This window comes from Rhipicephalus microplus, chromosome X, assembly GCF_043290135.1.
Source record: "Rhipicephalus microplus isolate Deutch F79 chromosome X, USDA_Rmic, whole genome shotgun sequence".
Taxonomy (NCBI): domain Eukaryota; kingdom Metazoa; phylum Arthropoda; class Arachnida; order Ixodida; family Ixodidae; genus Rhipicephalus; species Rhipicephalus microplus.
In genome coordinates, this window is record NC_134710.1 from 297,847,069 (window position 1) to 297,865,680 (window position 18,612).

General features: G+C 47.9%; 1 protein-coding gene across 3 annotated transcripts; it reads right to left on the minus strand.

Annotated features, from left to right (window-relative positions):
• Positions 1-553: 553 nt before the first annotated feature.
• Positions 554-4,555, minus strand: LOC142777192 (uncharacterized). 3 transcript variants are annotated; one of them, XM_075881506.1, is made up of 5 exons: positions 4,423-4,549; positions 3,163-3,796; positions 2,584-2,683; positions 1,768-1,955; positions 554-1,114 (listed from the first exon to the last, which is right to left on the minus strand). In XM_075881506.1, exons 2-5 carry the CDS (start codon positions 3,280-3,282, stop codon positions 1,097-1,099), a joined length of 426 nt encoding a protein of 141 aa, XP_075737621.1. In that variant the 5' UTR covers positions 3,283-3,796; positions 4,423-4,549; the 3' UTR covers positions 554-1,096. The 3 variants fall into 3 exon arrangements, 2 of the variants coding, with proteins under 2 accessions (XP_075737621.1, XP_075737620.1); XM_075881505.1 differs by having other exon boundaries at positions 554-1,123; XR_012887968.1 differs by lacking the exons at positions 554-1,114; positions 3,163-3,796 and having other exon boundaries at positions 1,445-1,955; positions 4,423-4,555.
• Between the last annotated feature and the right edge of the window lie 14,057 nt (positions 4,556-18,612).

The following is an 18,612-nucleotide window of genomic DNA, read 5'->3' on the forward strand; positions in this document are numbered from 1 at the left end:
TTATAATTAATAAGGCAGCAGTGTAAACCCTTCAATCACTTATTACATTGTACGGCTTTTTCGGGGGTCAGTCATCAGGTATTTACTTGTTTGTGTGTGTGTTTTTTCTAGCCACCATGTGGTGGACATGCACGTACACCGAGCGCGCAAATTTTTGTAGTAGAGCTTAGAATTTTGTTTGCTTAGGACCGGGTTTGTCGAATGCCACGTTTTTTAATTATCGAGAACAATTCATAAGGACAATGGTCAAAAAGGCAAGACAAAAAAAGCTGTAATTGTTGAGGAAGTGGGGTAGGTTCGAAAATAGAGGCTGGTGCGAACGCGAATGTAGAAGAGACTGACGCAAAGTGTAGGCAATGTGAGGTCGAGGGCAAAACGGGAAAAATGATGGTTGCCCAGAGTGAACTGCTGATGAGAATCGCCAAGCTGAAAACTGCATTGGCGACAGATCCAAGAAAAAACGAGGGCAAAAGGCTTAGGTCCACCGAGGAGGCACCAGTGAAGGTAAGCAAGCAGGTAGTCGAACAGTGAAAAGCCTTTATTGCTGAGGCGACGGTGATCTTGTATTAGTAGAGACGTGACGCGAAGGTCACGTTTGCATCGTGCTTGATGCTTGGCCTGGTGACGTCATGCTGGCGCAGCTCTGCTACATCTCCCCTTCCTGGACCAACAACAAGCCTTAACGTCTCTCGGCTTGCGGGCACGAACAAGGCTCGCGTCGTTGTCTTGTGTTGCGGCGTAGGACTTGTGTAGGTCCTACGGCTTCTTGATGCACTGGAATGGTGGCAGTGGCCTCCTGACTTGGCATGATCCTGACATGCTCTCTTGTGCGACAAATTTCCTTACCGTCTTCAGTTTGCAAAACTGCGGAGCGCGGTTCGTCCGCTGGCCGCAGGAAGACTGCTGGTGACCAGGTCCCCGTGATGGTGCTGTAGGTAGTGACCTCCTGGCCACGTGACAGAGGTGGTAGATCCCTGGCGCTGCGGTTGTGGATTTTCTGCTTCCGACGTATGTCGCGAAGTCGTCCGTGGACCGTGCTGCTGGGCACTGTCTGGGGTTCCAGGTGGCTGCTTGGTACTGGCAGAAGGGTCCGGGTCTAACGTCCCATCAGCCTCTGCACAGACTTCAACACGTCATCACGGGGTGTGTTGGGCCACTCGAGAATAGCTCTATGAAAGTTGTGCATGTTAAAGGAACACTTCTTTAAAAGCTTCCTTCATCACAGTGCAGGAAGCTTCCTTCTTGGCTTCCTGCACAGCTCGTTCCGTCAAGCTATTAGAACGTGGATGATAGGGACTTGAAGTAACATGCGCTACTCCTAGTTTTCTCAGATAATCTTTGAGTTTTCCGCTGCAGAACTATGGAGCATAATCTGTGCACAGTTTCACTGGTAATCCATACACCGAGAAAACTTCGGAGAACCACGATGTGAGCATGCGCGCAGTTGTGCGCATTTCTAGCACCTCAAAAAATAAAGAGTAGAGATCGACAATCAGGGCAAACTGGCGTGAAGCACAGTAGAAAAAAATCGATTCCCACAATTCGCCATGGCAGAGTGGGGACTTCATGGCATAAAAGTGGCATCTTTGCGTTCCTCGGCTGATATTTCTGGCACGTCTTGCACGCTTTGCAAAACTGTTCAATATCACCCGATATACTGGGCCAGAACATGACCGTTTGTGCTCTGGCTTTCATTTTCTGTGCTCCCGCATGCGCCGTGTGAAGAAGGTTAATCATTTCCAGTCTCTTAGACAGAGGTATGATTACCTTCTTGCTGCGGAATACCAAGCCGTCCTGCGCATGTATCTCATCCTGGTATGACCAGTACGCATGGACTTTATCAGGAACTTCTTGCTTCGTAAGGGGCCATGCAGTATGGGCATATTCACGAAGCTTTGTCAAGGTGCTGTCGTCATTTGTTGTGGCAAGGAGGTCGTTCAAACGCTGCTCGGAACCTGAAACACAGTAAGGAACGTTTACTTGAAAGCGCTCCGTTTCTTCTTCCATGCGTTCTTTGCTAGGAAATCTTGATAACGCATCAGCAAGGAACAGCTCCTTGCCAGGTTTGTACGTCACGTTTATAGAGTATCGTTGCAATGTCAGACGCATGCGCTGCAACCGTATACCGGACACTGATGCAGAGGTTTGGAAAATTTGGAAACTAAAGGTCGGTGGTCAGTTTCAACAACTACGCGTGCTGACCAAACAAATAGTCGTGAAACTTTGTACAACCGTGCACGATTGCAAGGGTTGCTTTCTTTATTTGTGGATAATTAACCTGGGTGTCTGTGAGCGATCTAGAAGAAAATGCAATGGGGGTGGCCATCTTGCATAAGAACGGCGCCTACTACCAATTGACTTGCATCAACTGAAAGTGTCACTTGTTTCTTGGGGTCGAAATGGCTCAAGATTGGCGCTGTTCGCAGAGACATTGCAACTTGTGAAAGCTTTCTTGTTTTTCGGTCCAGACCCAGGTGATATCTTTGCGAAGCAAAGTTCAGAGCGCAGAAGTTGTGACAGACATGTTGGGTATGAAGCGCTGCACGAAATTCATTGTGCCAAGAAAAACCTTTAGTTCCTTACTGTTCTTGGGTGGGGCCCATTCCAGTATGCCTTGAACGCGTTGTGAGTCAAGCTTCAGACCTTTGGTGGTGAAGATGTGGCCCAGGTAGCGAATCTCTGTCTGCAAAAAGGAACATTTTTTTTTAAAATTCAGCCGTAGGTTATGTTCACGACAGCGGGACAATAGCTGTTCTAGGTTGTGGTCATGCTCTTTAGTATTTCCCCACAGCAGAATATCATCCATGACAACTGCGACACACGGCAGTCCTAGCATACGGTGCATCGCGGCCTGAAATATCTCTGGGGCAGAAGCGATACCGAAAGGCATGCGTAAAAAGCGATAGCGGCCATATGGTGTGCTCATCGTGCAAAGCTTCTAACTCGAGTCTGAGAGCTTGATTAGCCAGAAACCTGAAGCCGCGTCAAGCGTTGAAAAAACCTAGGTCCAGCAAGCCTCGGTGCTACGTATTCAAGAGTTGGCATGAGGTAGTGTTCACGCAGTAGGACTTTATTTAACGCAGTTGGATCCAAACAGATGCGGACCTTGTCTTTCTTTACAACAGTAACCATGTAGCTAGACCACTCAGTTGGCTCAGTTACCTGTTGTATGACTCCTTGGTCTTCCATGCACTGTAGTTCCTCTTTTACTTTGTCTTGAAGGGATACCGGGACTCTTCGTGCCGGAACGACGACACCCATGGCACCAGGTTTGAGCTTCATAGTGTATTCCACACCTTTTATCTGCCCCAGTCATGAGAAGACATCTGCGTGAGGCTGTGCTGTCGAGTAAAGCTCGTCGGCATGAACGTTTTGTATGCGACGTAAAAAGCCGAGGCGTTCTGCTACTGATCCACTCAAGGTGATGGGTACGTTCTGTTCCACGACAAAAAAGGATTCTTCATGTGTCCATGAATTCGCCGACAAACGCAGACAGATTTTCGCTTTTGCCGAGGTCTTGTGGCCAAAGTACGCCGTCAATGTCGCATCGCAAGCCTGCTGTGGCTTATCTGGTAGCTCCTTAGCGTCATTTTGCGAAATCACACAACAGTTGGTGCCCGTGTCTAATTTGCATGTGAATGCTTTCCCTTCAATGTTAACGACCGCACTCCTGTGGTCTGCTGCTACTGCGCCGACTGTGAAAGTTTCCAAAAGGTAGTCTTCGTTATCCTCAAGGTGCACTTCGCGTAGCTCCTTCTTTCTCGGGTCTTTCTGTCTTCGTTGCGGTGCTGCTGACCTGCATGCATGCGCGAAATGATACAACCCACCACATTTCTTGCACACTTTTTCTATCGCTGGGCAGCTTTCACCACGGTGATTCAGACAACTGCACCGTGTGAATGGCCGTGCTCGCGTGTTGATTGCGCAGATGTCTGCGTTCTGTGACATCACCGCCCCTTCACAGATCTGGCGAAACTGCTCGTGGCCTTGCTCATGAATACGGAAGATTTACACAGTTTTTTCGTACGATGGGTTTTCTGCTATTAACCGCTGTTGCAAGTTTTTTGTCTTGTATGCCCAGAATTATACGGCTGCGAAGCAAGCGCTCTTCTAAATTCCCAAACTCACAAGTTTTCGCTAATATCCTGAGCTCTGTTAGCCACGCAATAAAGGATTCACCTTCTTTCTGGTTTCTGGAGCCGAAGCGAAATTCATTGAAGGTTAGGTTAATCGCAGGTTTGTAGAAGTTTTCGAACTTCAGCAGCAGTACACCAATGTCGTTCTTATGCGCCTCCTCCTCAAACTTGAAAGTATCGTATGCCTTTTTGCCATATTCTCCCACAATTACGAGTAATGTTGCTGCTTGCACTTCTTTTGGTTGCTTTGATAACTGAATAGCGGTGCGAAACAGTTCGAACTCACTTTTCCCATGTCTTCCATCCTAACCATGGGTCACCGGATGTATCCAAGGGCTTCGGAGGGGGAAGCAGTGTCGACGGGATTGACATGGAGTACGGGCACCGCTGCCACCATGTAAGCAAGTAGGTAGTCGAACAGTGAAAAGCCTTTATTGCTGAGGTGACGGTGATCTTATATTAGTAGAGACGTGACGCAATGGTCACGTGTGCATCGTGCTTGATGCTTGGCCTGGTGACGTCATGCTGGCGCAGCTCTGCTACAGTGCATGGAATCAGTGGTTCAATCAAGATTAGAAATTAAACAACTGGCATAGGTAGATTTGCTTTGGGAGCACACGGGAATACCCCAAATCAGGGGGTACAGGGTGACATGGGATGGACATCGTTTGAGTGCAGGCAAGCTAGCAGCAAGATAGAAATTGAGGAGCGAATGAAAAAAAATGGCAGAGGAGCGTTGGGCTAGGAAAATTTTCAGCTACTTGTTCATAAAGAATGTTGATACTAAATTGAGGAAACGTACTCGTAAATTGCCAAGCAAGTATTTAGACAACAGCAGAATACCAAGCCAAAAGGAAACATCAGTTAAGAAGAAGGTGAAGGGAACAGAAAGGGAGATGTGGAAGACTGCAATGCTTACGAAATCATCACTGGAGACGTACCCAACTTTCAAGCAGAAAATCTCAAAAGAAAAGATCTACGATAATTTTCGGGGTAGTTCTCTGCTGTTCGAGGCCAGAACGGGAGTATTGTGGACCAAGACGTACAGAGCCAAATACGAAGGTGTAGACACGGTGTGAAGTGCGTGTGGAGAGCAGGAGGAAACGGCTGAACCTTTGATAATGTTCTGTAAAGGCTCTACTCTATAGTTCAAGATAATGGCGCAGAATTTCTCGAAGCATTCAGGTTTAGAGATAGTTGAGGTAAAATAGACTTTACAGGAGCACTGACATCAAATTTCAAGATCGAGATGTGCCCACCTTTCAATAGCTTGGTATGCATACGTCTTCTTGGCCAAGTTTGAACGGCATCCGTCACGTGGAAGTTATTTTGATTCGATGTCAAGAGAGAGATAAAGATGAGAAGAAAGGCAGGGAGGTTAACCAGACGCACATCCGGTTTGCTATTCTGCACTGGGGAGGGGATAAAGGGGAGAAAAAAGGTTGCAGAAAGATGAGAAGGTACACACAATCACGAGCACACTCGGGGAGCACACAAAGTTTACAGGCGGTTGCTCAGGTTTGTTGACTTAAGGTAAAGTAGCAGTGCTTTAGTTGCTTTCTGCGTAACTGAGCCAGATGCCCAAGGTCCTAGTATTTTCTGCACACAAAATGGTCCGGGGTCAAGTCGATTCAAAACCATCCGTAGCTGGCATCGCTGTGTGTCGTAGCAAGCGCAGCTGCACAGGACGTGTTTGATGGTCTCTTCATCTCCGCAGTAGTCACATGTAGGAGTGTCTGCCATACCAACGCGAAAGGAGTACGCCTTTGTGAATGCAACACCCAACCAAAGGCGGCATAACAGTGTCGCATCGGAGCGGGAAAGTTGTGATGGTAGCTTTAGCTTGAGCGAAGGATCCAGTTCATAAAATTGACACCTTTGGAAGCTGGTAGACGACCAGAACGTGCGTGTGAGATCTCGAACCAGCAGGTAAAGTTGTCTTGCTGCATCATTCCTTGATAGAGGAATCGGGAATAGACGGGTTTCTTCATGGGCTGAGCGGGCTGCATCATCGGCTAATTGATTTTCGGTAATACCGATATGTCCAGGCAGCCATTGATATATAATATCATGCCCTCGTGCTAGAGCTTCATGATGGCAATGTCTTATTTCTTGTACCAGTTGGTCATGGCTCCTCCTACGCATGGCAGACTGCAAACTCTGAAGCGCTGCCTTCGAATCACAGAATATGACCCATTTTCCTGGACGTTCTTGAACGAGATATTGTAAAGCAGCCCTTATAGCAGCAAGCTCTGATGCCGTAGATGTAGTCATATGCGACAACTTAAACTTGATTGTCATTTCTGCAGCCGGAATCACAGTGGCACCTGATGAGCTGCTGGATGAGACGGACCCATCAGTGTATATCTGCGTTCGGTCTAAGTACAACTCATGTAATAATAGCAGTGTTGCTTGCTTCAATGCTACTCTGGAGTGACTGCTTTTCTTTTTGATTCCCGGAATTTCTAGACGTGCTTGCGGCTAGTCGAGGCACCACAAAGGGCATGCCGTTCTCGCAGCTGGCGTATATCCTGAAGGAATGCTGTTTAGGTGCTTGGCTATGACGTCTGAAAACGTAGCACGTGGTCTTCCGGAAGGTAGAAGGGCCGAGTGGTGGTCGGGGACACGACTAGCATGTCTAATGTGCGCTCTGAGGCAATCCACAACTATATATGTCCTGACCGGATGGTCTTTGGCAAGCATGATTGTGGCATAAGTAGAAGCGCATCGGGGCAGTCCTAGGCAAATACGCAGTACCTGACCCTGCAAACTCTCCAATGAATGAGTATTCGATTTGCAAGTGTTAGTCAGTACCGGCAAGCTGTAGCGCAATAGACCCAGAAATAGGGCCCTGTACAGCTGTAGCATGGAGGCCACAGAAGTTCCCCATGCTTTACCGCACAAGAATTTCATGATATGCACAATAGATAGCAGTCTCTTCTTCAAGTACGCACAATGTGGGCTCCACGAAAGACTTCTGTCGATTATTATGCCCAGGAAACGATGCTTCAACGCCTTCAATGACTTCAACGCCCATCACATGCTCCGGGGGAGCACTAGGATGAATGCCAGGGGCCGGAACATTGTTACATTTGCTTCCGATTACGACCTTTCCATCATGAACGATGGTACCCCCACATATCTGCGGGGTCTCACGTATGGCAGTTGCCTTGACCTGACATTGGTGTGATGGTGCTTCTCTCACAAAGTTAAGTGGTTTTGCGATATTGAGACTCATGGGAGTGATCACATACCCACCTACGTGAGAATCGATGGTATCATAAAAAATTTCTCTTCCGGTGTTGCAATTGGCACTGACTGATCGATGTTTGCATCGCGTGTTGAGAACGCTTTCCAAGAAGGCCTCGCCTGCAGCCTGGAAAATACCATAGTGGAAGCTATGCAAGCGTCCAAATGTTAATTACCATTTCCGTCAAAGTAACACAGTTTGACATCGAACTGGAAAAATTACGAGCTATATGAAGGCGTGCTGAACGACGATACAGACGCACAAGATCAATTTACGATCTGAGGGAAGCAAGGCGGCTACAGAAAAAGATTCAACGACGCATTTACAAACTGGAGAGCGAACGCTGGAAAGCATTCTGCGAATCTCTAGACCCTCATAAACCGCTGTCATATATCTGGAGAACAGTTCGTGGTCTTCGCTCCTCTCCACAACAACGGCACCCTTTTAAAGCTTTGGCACTCCATCATGGAAAAACAGAACTCGAGGTGGCTGAAGAATTTTGCACGAGAGTTGCCGGGAATATTATGAACGAGAGCATCGACGCCGTGATCGTTCCTGAGACGTGATTACCAGAAATGGACACTCGGTTCACCATGGAAGAACTGGAAGGTGCGTTAGTCGCTTCTAAGCGCATGTCGTCGCCAGGTCCTGATGGTATTACTTATAGTGCGTTGGGACACCTTGGACAAAAAGCTAGAAAAGAACTTTTAACATGCTTCAACAACTCCTGGCTCAGTGGCAGTGTTCCCCGAGAATGGAAAATAAGTCAATTAATACCACTTTTGAAATCGGGAAAATCACCAATGGACTTGACAGCGTATCGCCCTATTGCGCTCGCAAGCTGCCTCGGAAAAGTGATGGAAAGAATGGTTCTATTTCGTCTCGAGTGGTACTTGAAACGATACACCAAATACCCTTCTTGCATGGCAGGCTTTCGTCAGGGCCGCTCCTCTATTGACTGTGTCCTTGATTTATTGACATTTGTTCAACAAGAAAAAAGTCGCAAGCGCATATCAGTGGCACTCTTTCTTGACGTGAAGGGTACATATGATAATGTAGCTCACGATGCCATCCTCACTTCTCTCGCAGCAATGGGCATTGGTGGACGAATGTTTCAATGGATAAAAGATTATATAACTGGCAGGGGTTTCTTTGTACAAACATATGAGGGTACAACTGCCCAACATTACACCTACTGCGGAGTACCTCAGGGAGGTGTTTTAAGCCCCACATTGTTCAACGTGGCCCTCATTGGTCTGGTGAAGGTTCTGCCAAAGTCGGTGTGCCTATCCATATACGCCGATGATATTTGCCTCTGGAGTGCTGCAGTTACTCGCCCTCAGGTGCGTGCACGAATACAGCGGGCAGCAACCCTCACAACAGCCTACCTTCAGAAACAAGGCCTAAATATATCAACTGTGAAGTGCGCTTTGATGGCGTTTACACGCAAACCAATGACGCCATACCCTGTTTACATCAATGGGCAGAGTGTCAAATACGCACGGATTCGATGTCAAACAGCGTAGAAAAGCTAAGGAGTAAAAATGGAAAATAGACTGCCCTGCAACATCGACACTACTGCTACGTGTTCGGTGCGATACATTATACAAATACCATACTGAGTGACGATGCCCTAGTAGTGATGACATCTACGATCCAAGTTTTCTTATCGTGACGCCGACTGGCGCCGAAGCGCAGAAACGCACTCGCTTGTCGCGTCCGACATTCGTCGCACTGGCTTGAGTGATTTCGTGAAATTATCAAGATAAAAACCACCTTTAAAAGAACGCCGAAGGAAAAGAGGTTGATTAAACGTGTGCTTGTCCGTCAGCAAGTCAGGGAATCATTGTGAGTTGCAGGTGAGTTGCAGGTGAGTTGCAGGTGAGTTGCAGTCGTCTAGTTTGAAGCACGGAAAAAGCGCAATGAGGTTGTCTTTTCATTTCACGTATGTAATACATATCGACACGTCCACAAGCTATCAAAAGTGGAATAGCGTATAGTCAGATATCACCACTAACAAGTGGCGCGCAGGTATCTGAATTTTAGTACATCTGTAGACTTTGATACCACGTAAAAGTGGTAACACCGTGTTAACCGCGAGAGGCTGGATAGGTGGGGCCATCTGGAGACGCCCAGAAGAACCTGAGAAGCAGAAGATGTATTCTATTGCTCATTCCTGATAGCGATCTTCCATCGACCCCTTTGCGTATACCTGAATGCTGTGCAGGTCAAAACAGACCAATATAGCTAATTGAGACACACGAGTGAACATGGCTGAAGCGTGCATCCTCGGGCACCTCTGCAGTGCTGCTTAGAACAGTGTTCATTTCAGAATCACTGTTCTACAAAAGGCCGATCGAAGCAAAAATAATTCACGACATCATGAATCACGGGGATTACAAGCTCCAGACTATTGTATAGAACCCGAGTCGACACTTTGTACGGCAACGACAGCAATGCAGGTGACTAGGCATAACTGAATGTGTCCGCGTAGCAGACAAAATTTTTGCGGAACAGCTGAGCCTGACGCCAATCTTTTCCACGGAGAAGTGCATAGTTAGCTGCGGCGTGATCTGGAGGTGACCGCGGGGATAGCTCCACTGCTGGCGCTCCCAGCGCTAGAAATGGCGGGATTGTCGGCTGGTTTTTATAGTGCTAGATACCAGTGGTACAAATCAATAAAGTGACAGTGATTCATCCCTCAGTGGCGTTTTAGGTCGCGAATCGTTGCTATGAGGTCCATAGCTACTCGCTGACGCAAAAATCGTGGCATGAGTAAATTTGAATTCAGCGCTCTTTTAAAGGGGTATAAATAACCAGGAGGAGGCTGATTGGTGGCTACAGTCAAGGTGCGAGTGAAATTCAATCCATAAACCCATATTGATAGTACTTAACTTTAGATAGGGCGGCGTGAGCCACCACCCGATCTATAGGGCACAGCTGGATCAATCCATCCATCCAAAAACCATGATGATGATAGCGGTGATCAACGCTCACGAACGCAACGCCACCTACCACTCAGTTGTGACCCCAAAATATGGCTTCTGCGCAAGACATGCGCGCCATGAGGCACTAAGAACTTTACAGGGGTGATAGTACAGTGTCTAGAAATGTACTGCCTAGTGTGCTGAGCGCGGGCTAGGAGATGGCTTCGCAGCTGATGACTGCCGGCAGCGCCCGCATGGCGCGCTGCTGTGCGAGTGGGTGCATTTGCGTTCAATCCTTGCACTCCGCAAGTGCTGCGAAGCCTGCAGGAGGCCGAGCCGCGCGAGGCCAGCTATTATTTTCCTGCATTTTCAGTGTTTTTTTTACATAATGCTTTATTGTATAAGAACTACTTGATTGATTTCACAGTACTGGCGCTTAACAAAACCAAATTAGGATTATTTCTTGACATACATATTGACATCCGCTACTGCCCGCAAAAAAAAAAAAAAACAGGCAGATCCCACGTAACTTAGGAATCAATGCTATGCAAGGTGACTGTGTTGTAATTTTTTATTAAGTGAAACATTATGAAGTGACGCTATATATATGCGAGAAATTGGATAGTCAACACTGGAACCAGCGTTGGCGTTTCACGAACGTTTGGCTCTTCTTGCAAGTTATTTCGAAGACCTGGCGTGGCTCTGTACTAGAATACCTGGTTTCCATGGAGATGGCTTGGCTTCGATTTCTCTGCTAGGACACAAACGTGTATTATTTGCATTCGTAGGGTCAACGTTGCCAATGCCAGCTTAACGCTCACGCGTTAAAAGAAAAGATGTGGCGAGAAGGATTTGATGGCGCACGTGACGGGACTGTAAAATTATTCATGTCAGGATCACAGAGTCATATTCATCAAACCGGCTTACCCACCCACACTAATTTTGAATTACCCTAAGTTAAGGGGGTGATCGTGAGGGCACGCAGACGTAGGCGATTTGACAGATACACAGACAGACAGACAGACAGATAGATAGATAGATAGATAGATAGATAGATAGATAGATAGATAGATAGACGGACAGACAGATAGATAGATAGGTGCTCAAAGTGGTTGCAGTACGCAAAGCAATTATTAAAAAAAAAACATTGACAGTATAACCACCAGAGTTATTTTTTAAAATGTGCTTTGTTCTTGAGAGCAAGAATTTTCACAGAAGACCCAAAATATTTTACCTCTTAGCCTGCATTCCATTAGGATTCGAGTGAAAACAAAGAATGAGAACATGCCAATGAACAATTTGACACTCGCCGCATATCATACCCAAAACGTTGTTGGAAAGGAAGTCCAACGTCGAAATGAGAAAAAAACTGTGTGTATAAAGTGTGAAATAATATTTTCAATTTTTTCAGATAATTATTGATATTTGAAATTATGCCTAAACGGTGATTTCGTTCCCGACACTGTTCACCCTAATCCAAAAAGATAGTTCGATGGAGTCACTCTCAGAATCATTTTCACACACGACAGCCTTCGAATTCAGCCTTCTGTCTGCCCACTTGATTACCTTTTCATTCAGGAAAGGCGCTGGATCCGTTAGGGCAGGGAACAAGACACCTTTTCCTTGTTCGAGCGATAACTTCTTTGACACAGCGGCACAATACACGTCCTTTCTTTGCATTGCTGCTTAGCTTTTAACATCTCAGGGTGTTGCTGTGTACATATGACGCGGTTGAACTTCTCAGTAAATCAGATGGTAGCTGTAACACACTGATTTTAAACGCGGCGAGGCTCCGGCAGCAACAGGACGAGAGGGTTTGCGCGCGCCCGTGCACCCTCTCGACACGCAGCGCCGATTGTGGCATCTGAGTGCAGTCATCAGATGCGGGGCCACCCTCTCTTGTACGGAATGCACGCGCTGAGCACACTAGGCAGTATATTTCTAGACACTGTAGTGATAGCACCACCACAATGTCTGATAAAGCCTGCTTAGAAAGAGCTATGAATCTATGTCCTGCACACGCGTTTGATGCAAGCACTTCCGAGAAGACAACTTTTTCTGTGGACTAGGAACACAAATGTTAATTTGGTGAGCTACATTTAGTTCACACGTAACAAGTCCCTCTCCACGCGATAACATGAACACCCCGAAGTCGTGTTGAAGATTACTTTGGGTGACATCATTTCTCATAGTCAACGCCATCTAATGCACGCTGATCGAGGAAAATTTCTGGGGGTAAGTGCCGATGCGGGGTGACGCATCGGCAACGGAGTGGGCTGATGCAATTTGACGGAAGAAAGCAGTCTGTGAAGGATCTTCTCATTCTAAAAATAAGAATGAAGCCTTGCAAGATAGCCCGTACTTTGTTGTATCGTATCATCGTTTCATCCCGACGTCTGCCCATGAAAGCTCGCCGTAAGCTTGGAGGCTGACATATATATCTTTGATGAGTTGGTAAAAAGCTTCTAGATCGCAGCACAGCAGAACAAGACTGTGGGCAGTGCTTCCTCTGTGATTTTCACTAAGGTTATATACGAGGGGAAAAACATAGGTGGCTTAGGCCAAACCAAAAGAAAACGGACCTTTCAAGCGATAAGTTCAGCGGCGAAATTAGGAGTGGAGGGAGGTTCAACCTTCATCCGCCTTGATATCACTGCTTTTGTATATATTTTGATGATGAGAAATAAGACACAACGCCCTTGCTGCAGGTCGGCTGTTCTTATTCTGCCCTTCGTCTTTGTTCACTTCGCTAGCCTAGTTCAAGCTCGAACCCTTGCGTTGCTCTCTGTTATACTCGGCCCCGACTGCGAGCCTGGTGGCTGCTGACAACGCCTCCAGTGGGTGGCATTGGCTATTCCGGAGTGACAGAGCTCGGCCGTGCTGGTACTTTGCCTGGAAATACGCCAAAAGAGCTTTCGGTAGCCGGCACTGGCTGTGTGGTAGTGGTCGGAGTTCTAGGATGTCCTTGCTGGGCCGCTGCTGCTGGCGTTCAGTAAGCCTCACCGCGATCGCCTTAGCAGTGGTGCCTTCTGGAGGCGACACTGGCTGTGACGGGGTGGTCGGTGCAGACCTCGCCCACGCGGGGGTCGACGCTAGTTACTTAGAAAAGATGGCGCCAGCAGCATATACTGACTTCAGCAAAGTGGCTGAATTGGTTGCATCTGGTCGGTTTGGTTGTGCCGTTGCAGTGGTGTAGAGAGCGCTGGAAATCGTGCGCGTTACACCACCCACGGCTGCATTGAGCGGCGACGTCTGCGCTGCTTTTGTTGTATGTCAAGGAGCTTTGGTGTGCCTTTATGAGCTTGTGAGGCAACTAGTGCTGTTGCAACGCTGTTTTTGTCAGCCTGATTTTCAAGCTGCCTATAGCTTCACTTGCAGAAGAGTCTTGTTTGTCAGATGTCATGTCGATAACTGAAGGTATAACCTGCACCGGCAGGTCTTTCCTGACAGTGACTTCATCCTGAATAGGCACCTCAACTTCTTTGAAGGAGGCGACGCTTAACACGTGGCAGACGTCCGCCCACTCGGCCAATGACTGCCGTGACTTCCCGGGATGTGGCTTCGCAGTGAGGGTCGAAACTGCAGTGGTGCTTGTTTCTTCGCTGTCAACTTGTATATAAGGAAACTGACGCCGTCACACAGCCAGCCTGCGCCTCCATATGCTTTTGCGTTGGTCAGCCTGGAGGTCGTGTTGGTGGCTGCGGTGATTGCGATGAGGTCTCGGCGTCTCTCCGAAATGTTAGGGTGTGACACGATGACACAAACTCTCTGGCCGGATGTGTTGAACCTGGGTTCTGAAGTATGTTGGTACCAGAGCAGTTGGTTTGACTGGCTGCCGGGAACCTTCAATGTAGAGTTGCATCCTCGAGGTAGGTCTCCTCCCGAGCACCATCCTCGGTAACAGTCGTGCTGGACTGGGTGGTCGTGGAGATGGGATAGTCACTTCGTCCGAAAGCAGTTATGAGCTTGGTGCTCCAGACTGCCCAGGACTGCTGCCGCACGCCTTCATACCGGTGCCACGCCGCAGCAGCATTCCGGAGGCGATCTATGGTCATGACCCACATCTGCTCTTCAGTCCATGCATTGCCAGTGCCGAGGGCGTTGACGGTGTCGACCCAGTTGATGGCGTCGTCCTGGAAGCCGCGAAAATGTGGGAGCTCCAAGGCTGCCAGTGATCTTGGTACGGCCGGCGAAACTTCGGAGCATGTCGTCACGAGCCAGCCGAGTTGGTGAGAAAGCTCTGTGAGAGTGTAGCAGAGCTTTATGTGGATCTCGTGTGAGCTCCCTCCATGGTCTTGTGAGGCGGCTGCGGCCAATGCCTCATCGATCCCGTGTTGTCTGGCAAGACCGCAGGGAAGAGCACTGAGGTCGATGCTGCCAAGGCGTTGATCACGACGCGGAGTCGCGCGATGGTTCGGGAAAGCTCGGCGGGGCTTTCAGGTGGACCCGCATGCGGAGCAAAGGGTGACGTCCGAAGATATAGTGTACTACTCCACTGCGGTGGTATCTTTCGTCGAGAGTGCTTGGACAGCGCCCCTGAGTGCTTGTGGCACCGATGGAGTACTGAGTGGAACGTTGTCGCTGCGGGAAGCGTGAAGGGCATTGCCGATGAATGGTAGGCCATGCATCGGTCTTGGCGGCATTAAGACAAGCCTGACCTAGAGCCATCGAGAAGGCCTCGAATAGTGGCATAGGTTTCCCCGGCTGTAGGAGGGTTGTCGGCTCCATGATCGTCGTACCGTGAGCGGCGTTCGCGAGGAGAAAAGCCAGCAGTAGCGATGCCCTACAGAGACGCGCTTATGGTTTGTAGGTCGTAGACTGCGCCATTGTGATGAGGAGCAATAGGATACAATGCCCTTGCTGCAGGCCGGCTGTTCTTATTCTGCCCTTTGTCTTTGTTCACTTCGCTAGCCTAGTTCCACATCACAAACAAAGGGAAGTCAGAATGTCAGAAAAAGGTTTTGAATACAGCCTTGAATAGGGATAGGTATGCTCATGGGGAAAATCATGCTCATGTGGAAGTAGGTTTGCACTTATCACTGACCTATTCATCTTATTGCTTTTAATAGACTTAATATGAACAGCATCTTCCCAGAAGCCATGGGCTCCCAGAAGATTGTGTTTTGTTTCTTAAAAAGAATGGGCTCCATTCCCTTTAAATTGAGAAAGTAGGTGTTGGAACCTGGTCATCGGCAGGATTTTCACTAGGGGGTGCAAGCCAGCGCTGCACCGCGGCTGCGGGAGTGTGAGAGCCCTGCTTTAGCTTGGGTGAGGGCAAGTGCTGGTGAGGATTGATGGGGGTGGGTGCCTTTTTTGAACCCCTTGCCGACAATCTGTTGTAACGGCGTAGTGGAATGACCCCACTGGTTTTTAACCTGTAAGGGCGACCTTTCTATGGTGCTCGAGGCACTAGCGCCCCGGAGCACATGCTGGCTTGACGTGGCCCTGTGCCTCATCTCTTGTGTAGTGCCCGTGGCACTTGTACCCTCTTGCTACCCCCCCCCCGCCCATGTTACGCCACTGCATGCAACCCTTGCTGCGTATGGGCCCACAACAGCTGGTATGCGCGGCCGGCACGACCGCCAGGGTTGACAGAGAAGGAAGAAGACGTGTCACTCACTGCCATGACTTTTGGTAGAGTTAATACAACAAGAAAAAACAGTAAATTAAAGAGCACTCCAATAGTAACGGAATGAGATGCAGAGACGTAAACACAATGATGCGCGTGAACTCGGAGATGCTTTTTCGAATTCGGAAAAAGACGGCACGATGGTTTTTACGCGTGGCACGACGCAGATAGTATCGCATGTGCGGATAATGCGCGCATGTTCTTTTGAATGCGAAGCATTTCTTAGCGAACTTCGGTGACTTTAAGCGTATCTATCTATCTATCTATCTATCTAGCCACTTACATTTGGGTGCTCTCGTGGTCACCCCCGTAACTTCGCGTGAACCAAAATTCAGCATGGGAGGGTAAGATGGTTTGACGATTATGATGCGCTAGCAAAGACATGAATAATGTCACAATCCCGTCGCGTACGTCGTCAAACACTTTCTGCCAGACAGTGGCAGATACCCATGGGCGGGTATGTGCTGGTATGCGGGTATGTGTCACAGTTGATTCACACCTAATATCTACCAAAGAACGACGAGAACGCACATAGACAATTTTAATGAGCAAGCGCAAAGAAATACCCGACATCGGTAGCGTCGACCGGACGAATGAAAAGAATAAATGGCAAGGTCCCTGCTGGAATCAAACCCAAGCATTGTGCGTGCAAATGAAGCATTTTACCACAGAGCTACGTCAGGTCTCGGAAATTTTTTTTTCAAATAGACGCTAATCTTCGTGACGCGTCAATAGTGGTTGCAGTGCTGTCTACCCAATTTTATATACATTACATATGTACTCCTTTGATAAAGCCGTGACGTCGGGTTAAGGTCAATTGTGGTTACTTGCCATGTGCTGAAGTTGATTTATGTAGCAGTTTCCAGGGCTAGCATCCTCGCGAGCATCAGCGCTGCATATTCGGCTTCTGGTGTTGCTAATACGCATGTTCCAGTTGGCATCGTTGCGCAAGTGCAAATAACTGGTTGTATAGACATCTGCAACACTTCAACATATGTCTGTGCATGCAACATTTGTACATACATTTAGCGTCATTTCTTGACGTGTCGCTCAATCAAAAAATTATCTTACCTTACCTTACCTCCGCATGCTTCGCATAACATCGAATCGCAGGTACGTAAGATCTGCCGAATATTTTTAGATGGGAAGCATGTTATGAGCGAGCTTGTTCTGGTGGCGTCCGCGTTCCACTGCGCATGCACGTCCTCTCCCCTCTCTCTCCTCTTCTATGCTCCCCCTCTCTCGTCTTGCAACGCCGACGCAAGCAGCACGTCTGCTAGCTAGTTTCTTGATTGAAAAAAAAACTGACTGCTGGCTCTGCACAGCCGTTCACTGGCCGCCCTGTGTATATAGGCACTGGATTTTGACCTCCAAGGTATTGCCGGTGGGACATTACTTCTCCGCCTAATTGAACGATGCGAATTCGCAGCGTGCGCGGTAACTAAATGCGGAATGTGGGTCTCTGTGTCCAATCGGAGTCTTCCGTCTCTCATTGCCCATTAGCAGCGATTGGCATGTTCCAGTAAAAAACACCGGCCCGTCATTGCGTGCTTTGCGCCTCCCTATAGGTTTCTCTCCTGCTCAACGCCGCGACGAGCGCCAGCGTCAACGCCGCTGCCAGTGTAAGCGTTAGCACCCGCTGCTTCACACCTACACATGGCTCTTTTTAACAAAAAATGATCTAATTTTTTTCATTAGACGCATGTTATGAATGCATTGAGCAGTACAAAAATAACTTTTCTTGTAGATAAACTCACTCTTGTGTTGACGAAGGCTGTTTCACGCATGCAGTGTTTTCCGTAAATACAGATTACAGGAGACAAGAGTATTCCATTGCACCGCTAATGGAGATCGCCGAACTCCGCTTCACAAAACACTCTGTTCAACTTCCTTGGCGCAAGGGAGACTGCGTCACAGGATGGCACCTCCTTTGATGCGAAATCAGGGAAGTTAAACGGAGTTCGCGGGTGTCCGTGCGACAGTGTTATTATACCCGTGTCACACGGGCGCTCGGAAGACCTTAGACTCAATGGTAAACTGACTCACCAGTGAAGCACGATCTACCAAATGGGTTATTTCGAAGGCCATTGAGTAAAAAAGTGTATCGAGTCAACGGAGGACCCCACACCTTCGTTGAAATATCGATGGTGTCCGTGTCATCGCTGACAAGCGGTGACAACGTGGTCACAGTTTCGCTACGGACAATTTAAAACCAAACATGCATTCAAAATTACGTATATTCTATTGACTAAAATGTTTAAAGAAAAATAATGGTTGAGCGAGACAGCTGTTAAGTGTACTTATATTGTTTCGTTTCAGATAACACTAAAACGAGAATAACGTTAGTTTAAAAATGCAAAGATTTGCAGCGCCACAGAATTCTTTTGTGGGAAATACTTCAACCACTCAATGGCCATAGATATCTGAAATGTAGCAGCGCAACAACTCTATATATCGAGTTGTTTGAGCTGCGGCGTTTTGACGTCCGTCGAGCTTGGCGGCCTTTGAAAAGTGCCCGTGAAACGCGGGTATTAGACACCTTATAATCATGTGGGAGTGGACAAAAGTATCGCGTGATCTCCCGCTACTTTCGCAATTTCTTAGGCAAACTACTCTAGTGTTAATATCAAACAATTTTTAACAGGTATTTTGCGTCATGATATAACGGAT

Bases quoted from the DNA above. Each gene is read 5' to 3' on its own strand.
- LOC142777192 (XM_075881505.1), bottom strand. From the start codon at position 3,282: ATGAAGCTCAAACCTGGTGCCATGGGTGTCGTCGTTCCGGCACGAAGA. The intron at 1,956-2,583 runs GTAAGGAACTAA...ACTGTGTTTCAG, and splicing joins ATGGGCCCCACCCAAGAACA to GTTCCGAGCAGCGTTTGAAC. The intron at 1,124-1,767 runs GTAATCATACCT...GACGTGTTGAAG, and splicing joins TGGTATTCCGCAGCAAGAAG to TCTGTGCAGAGGCTGATGGG.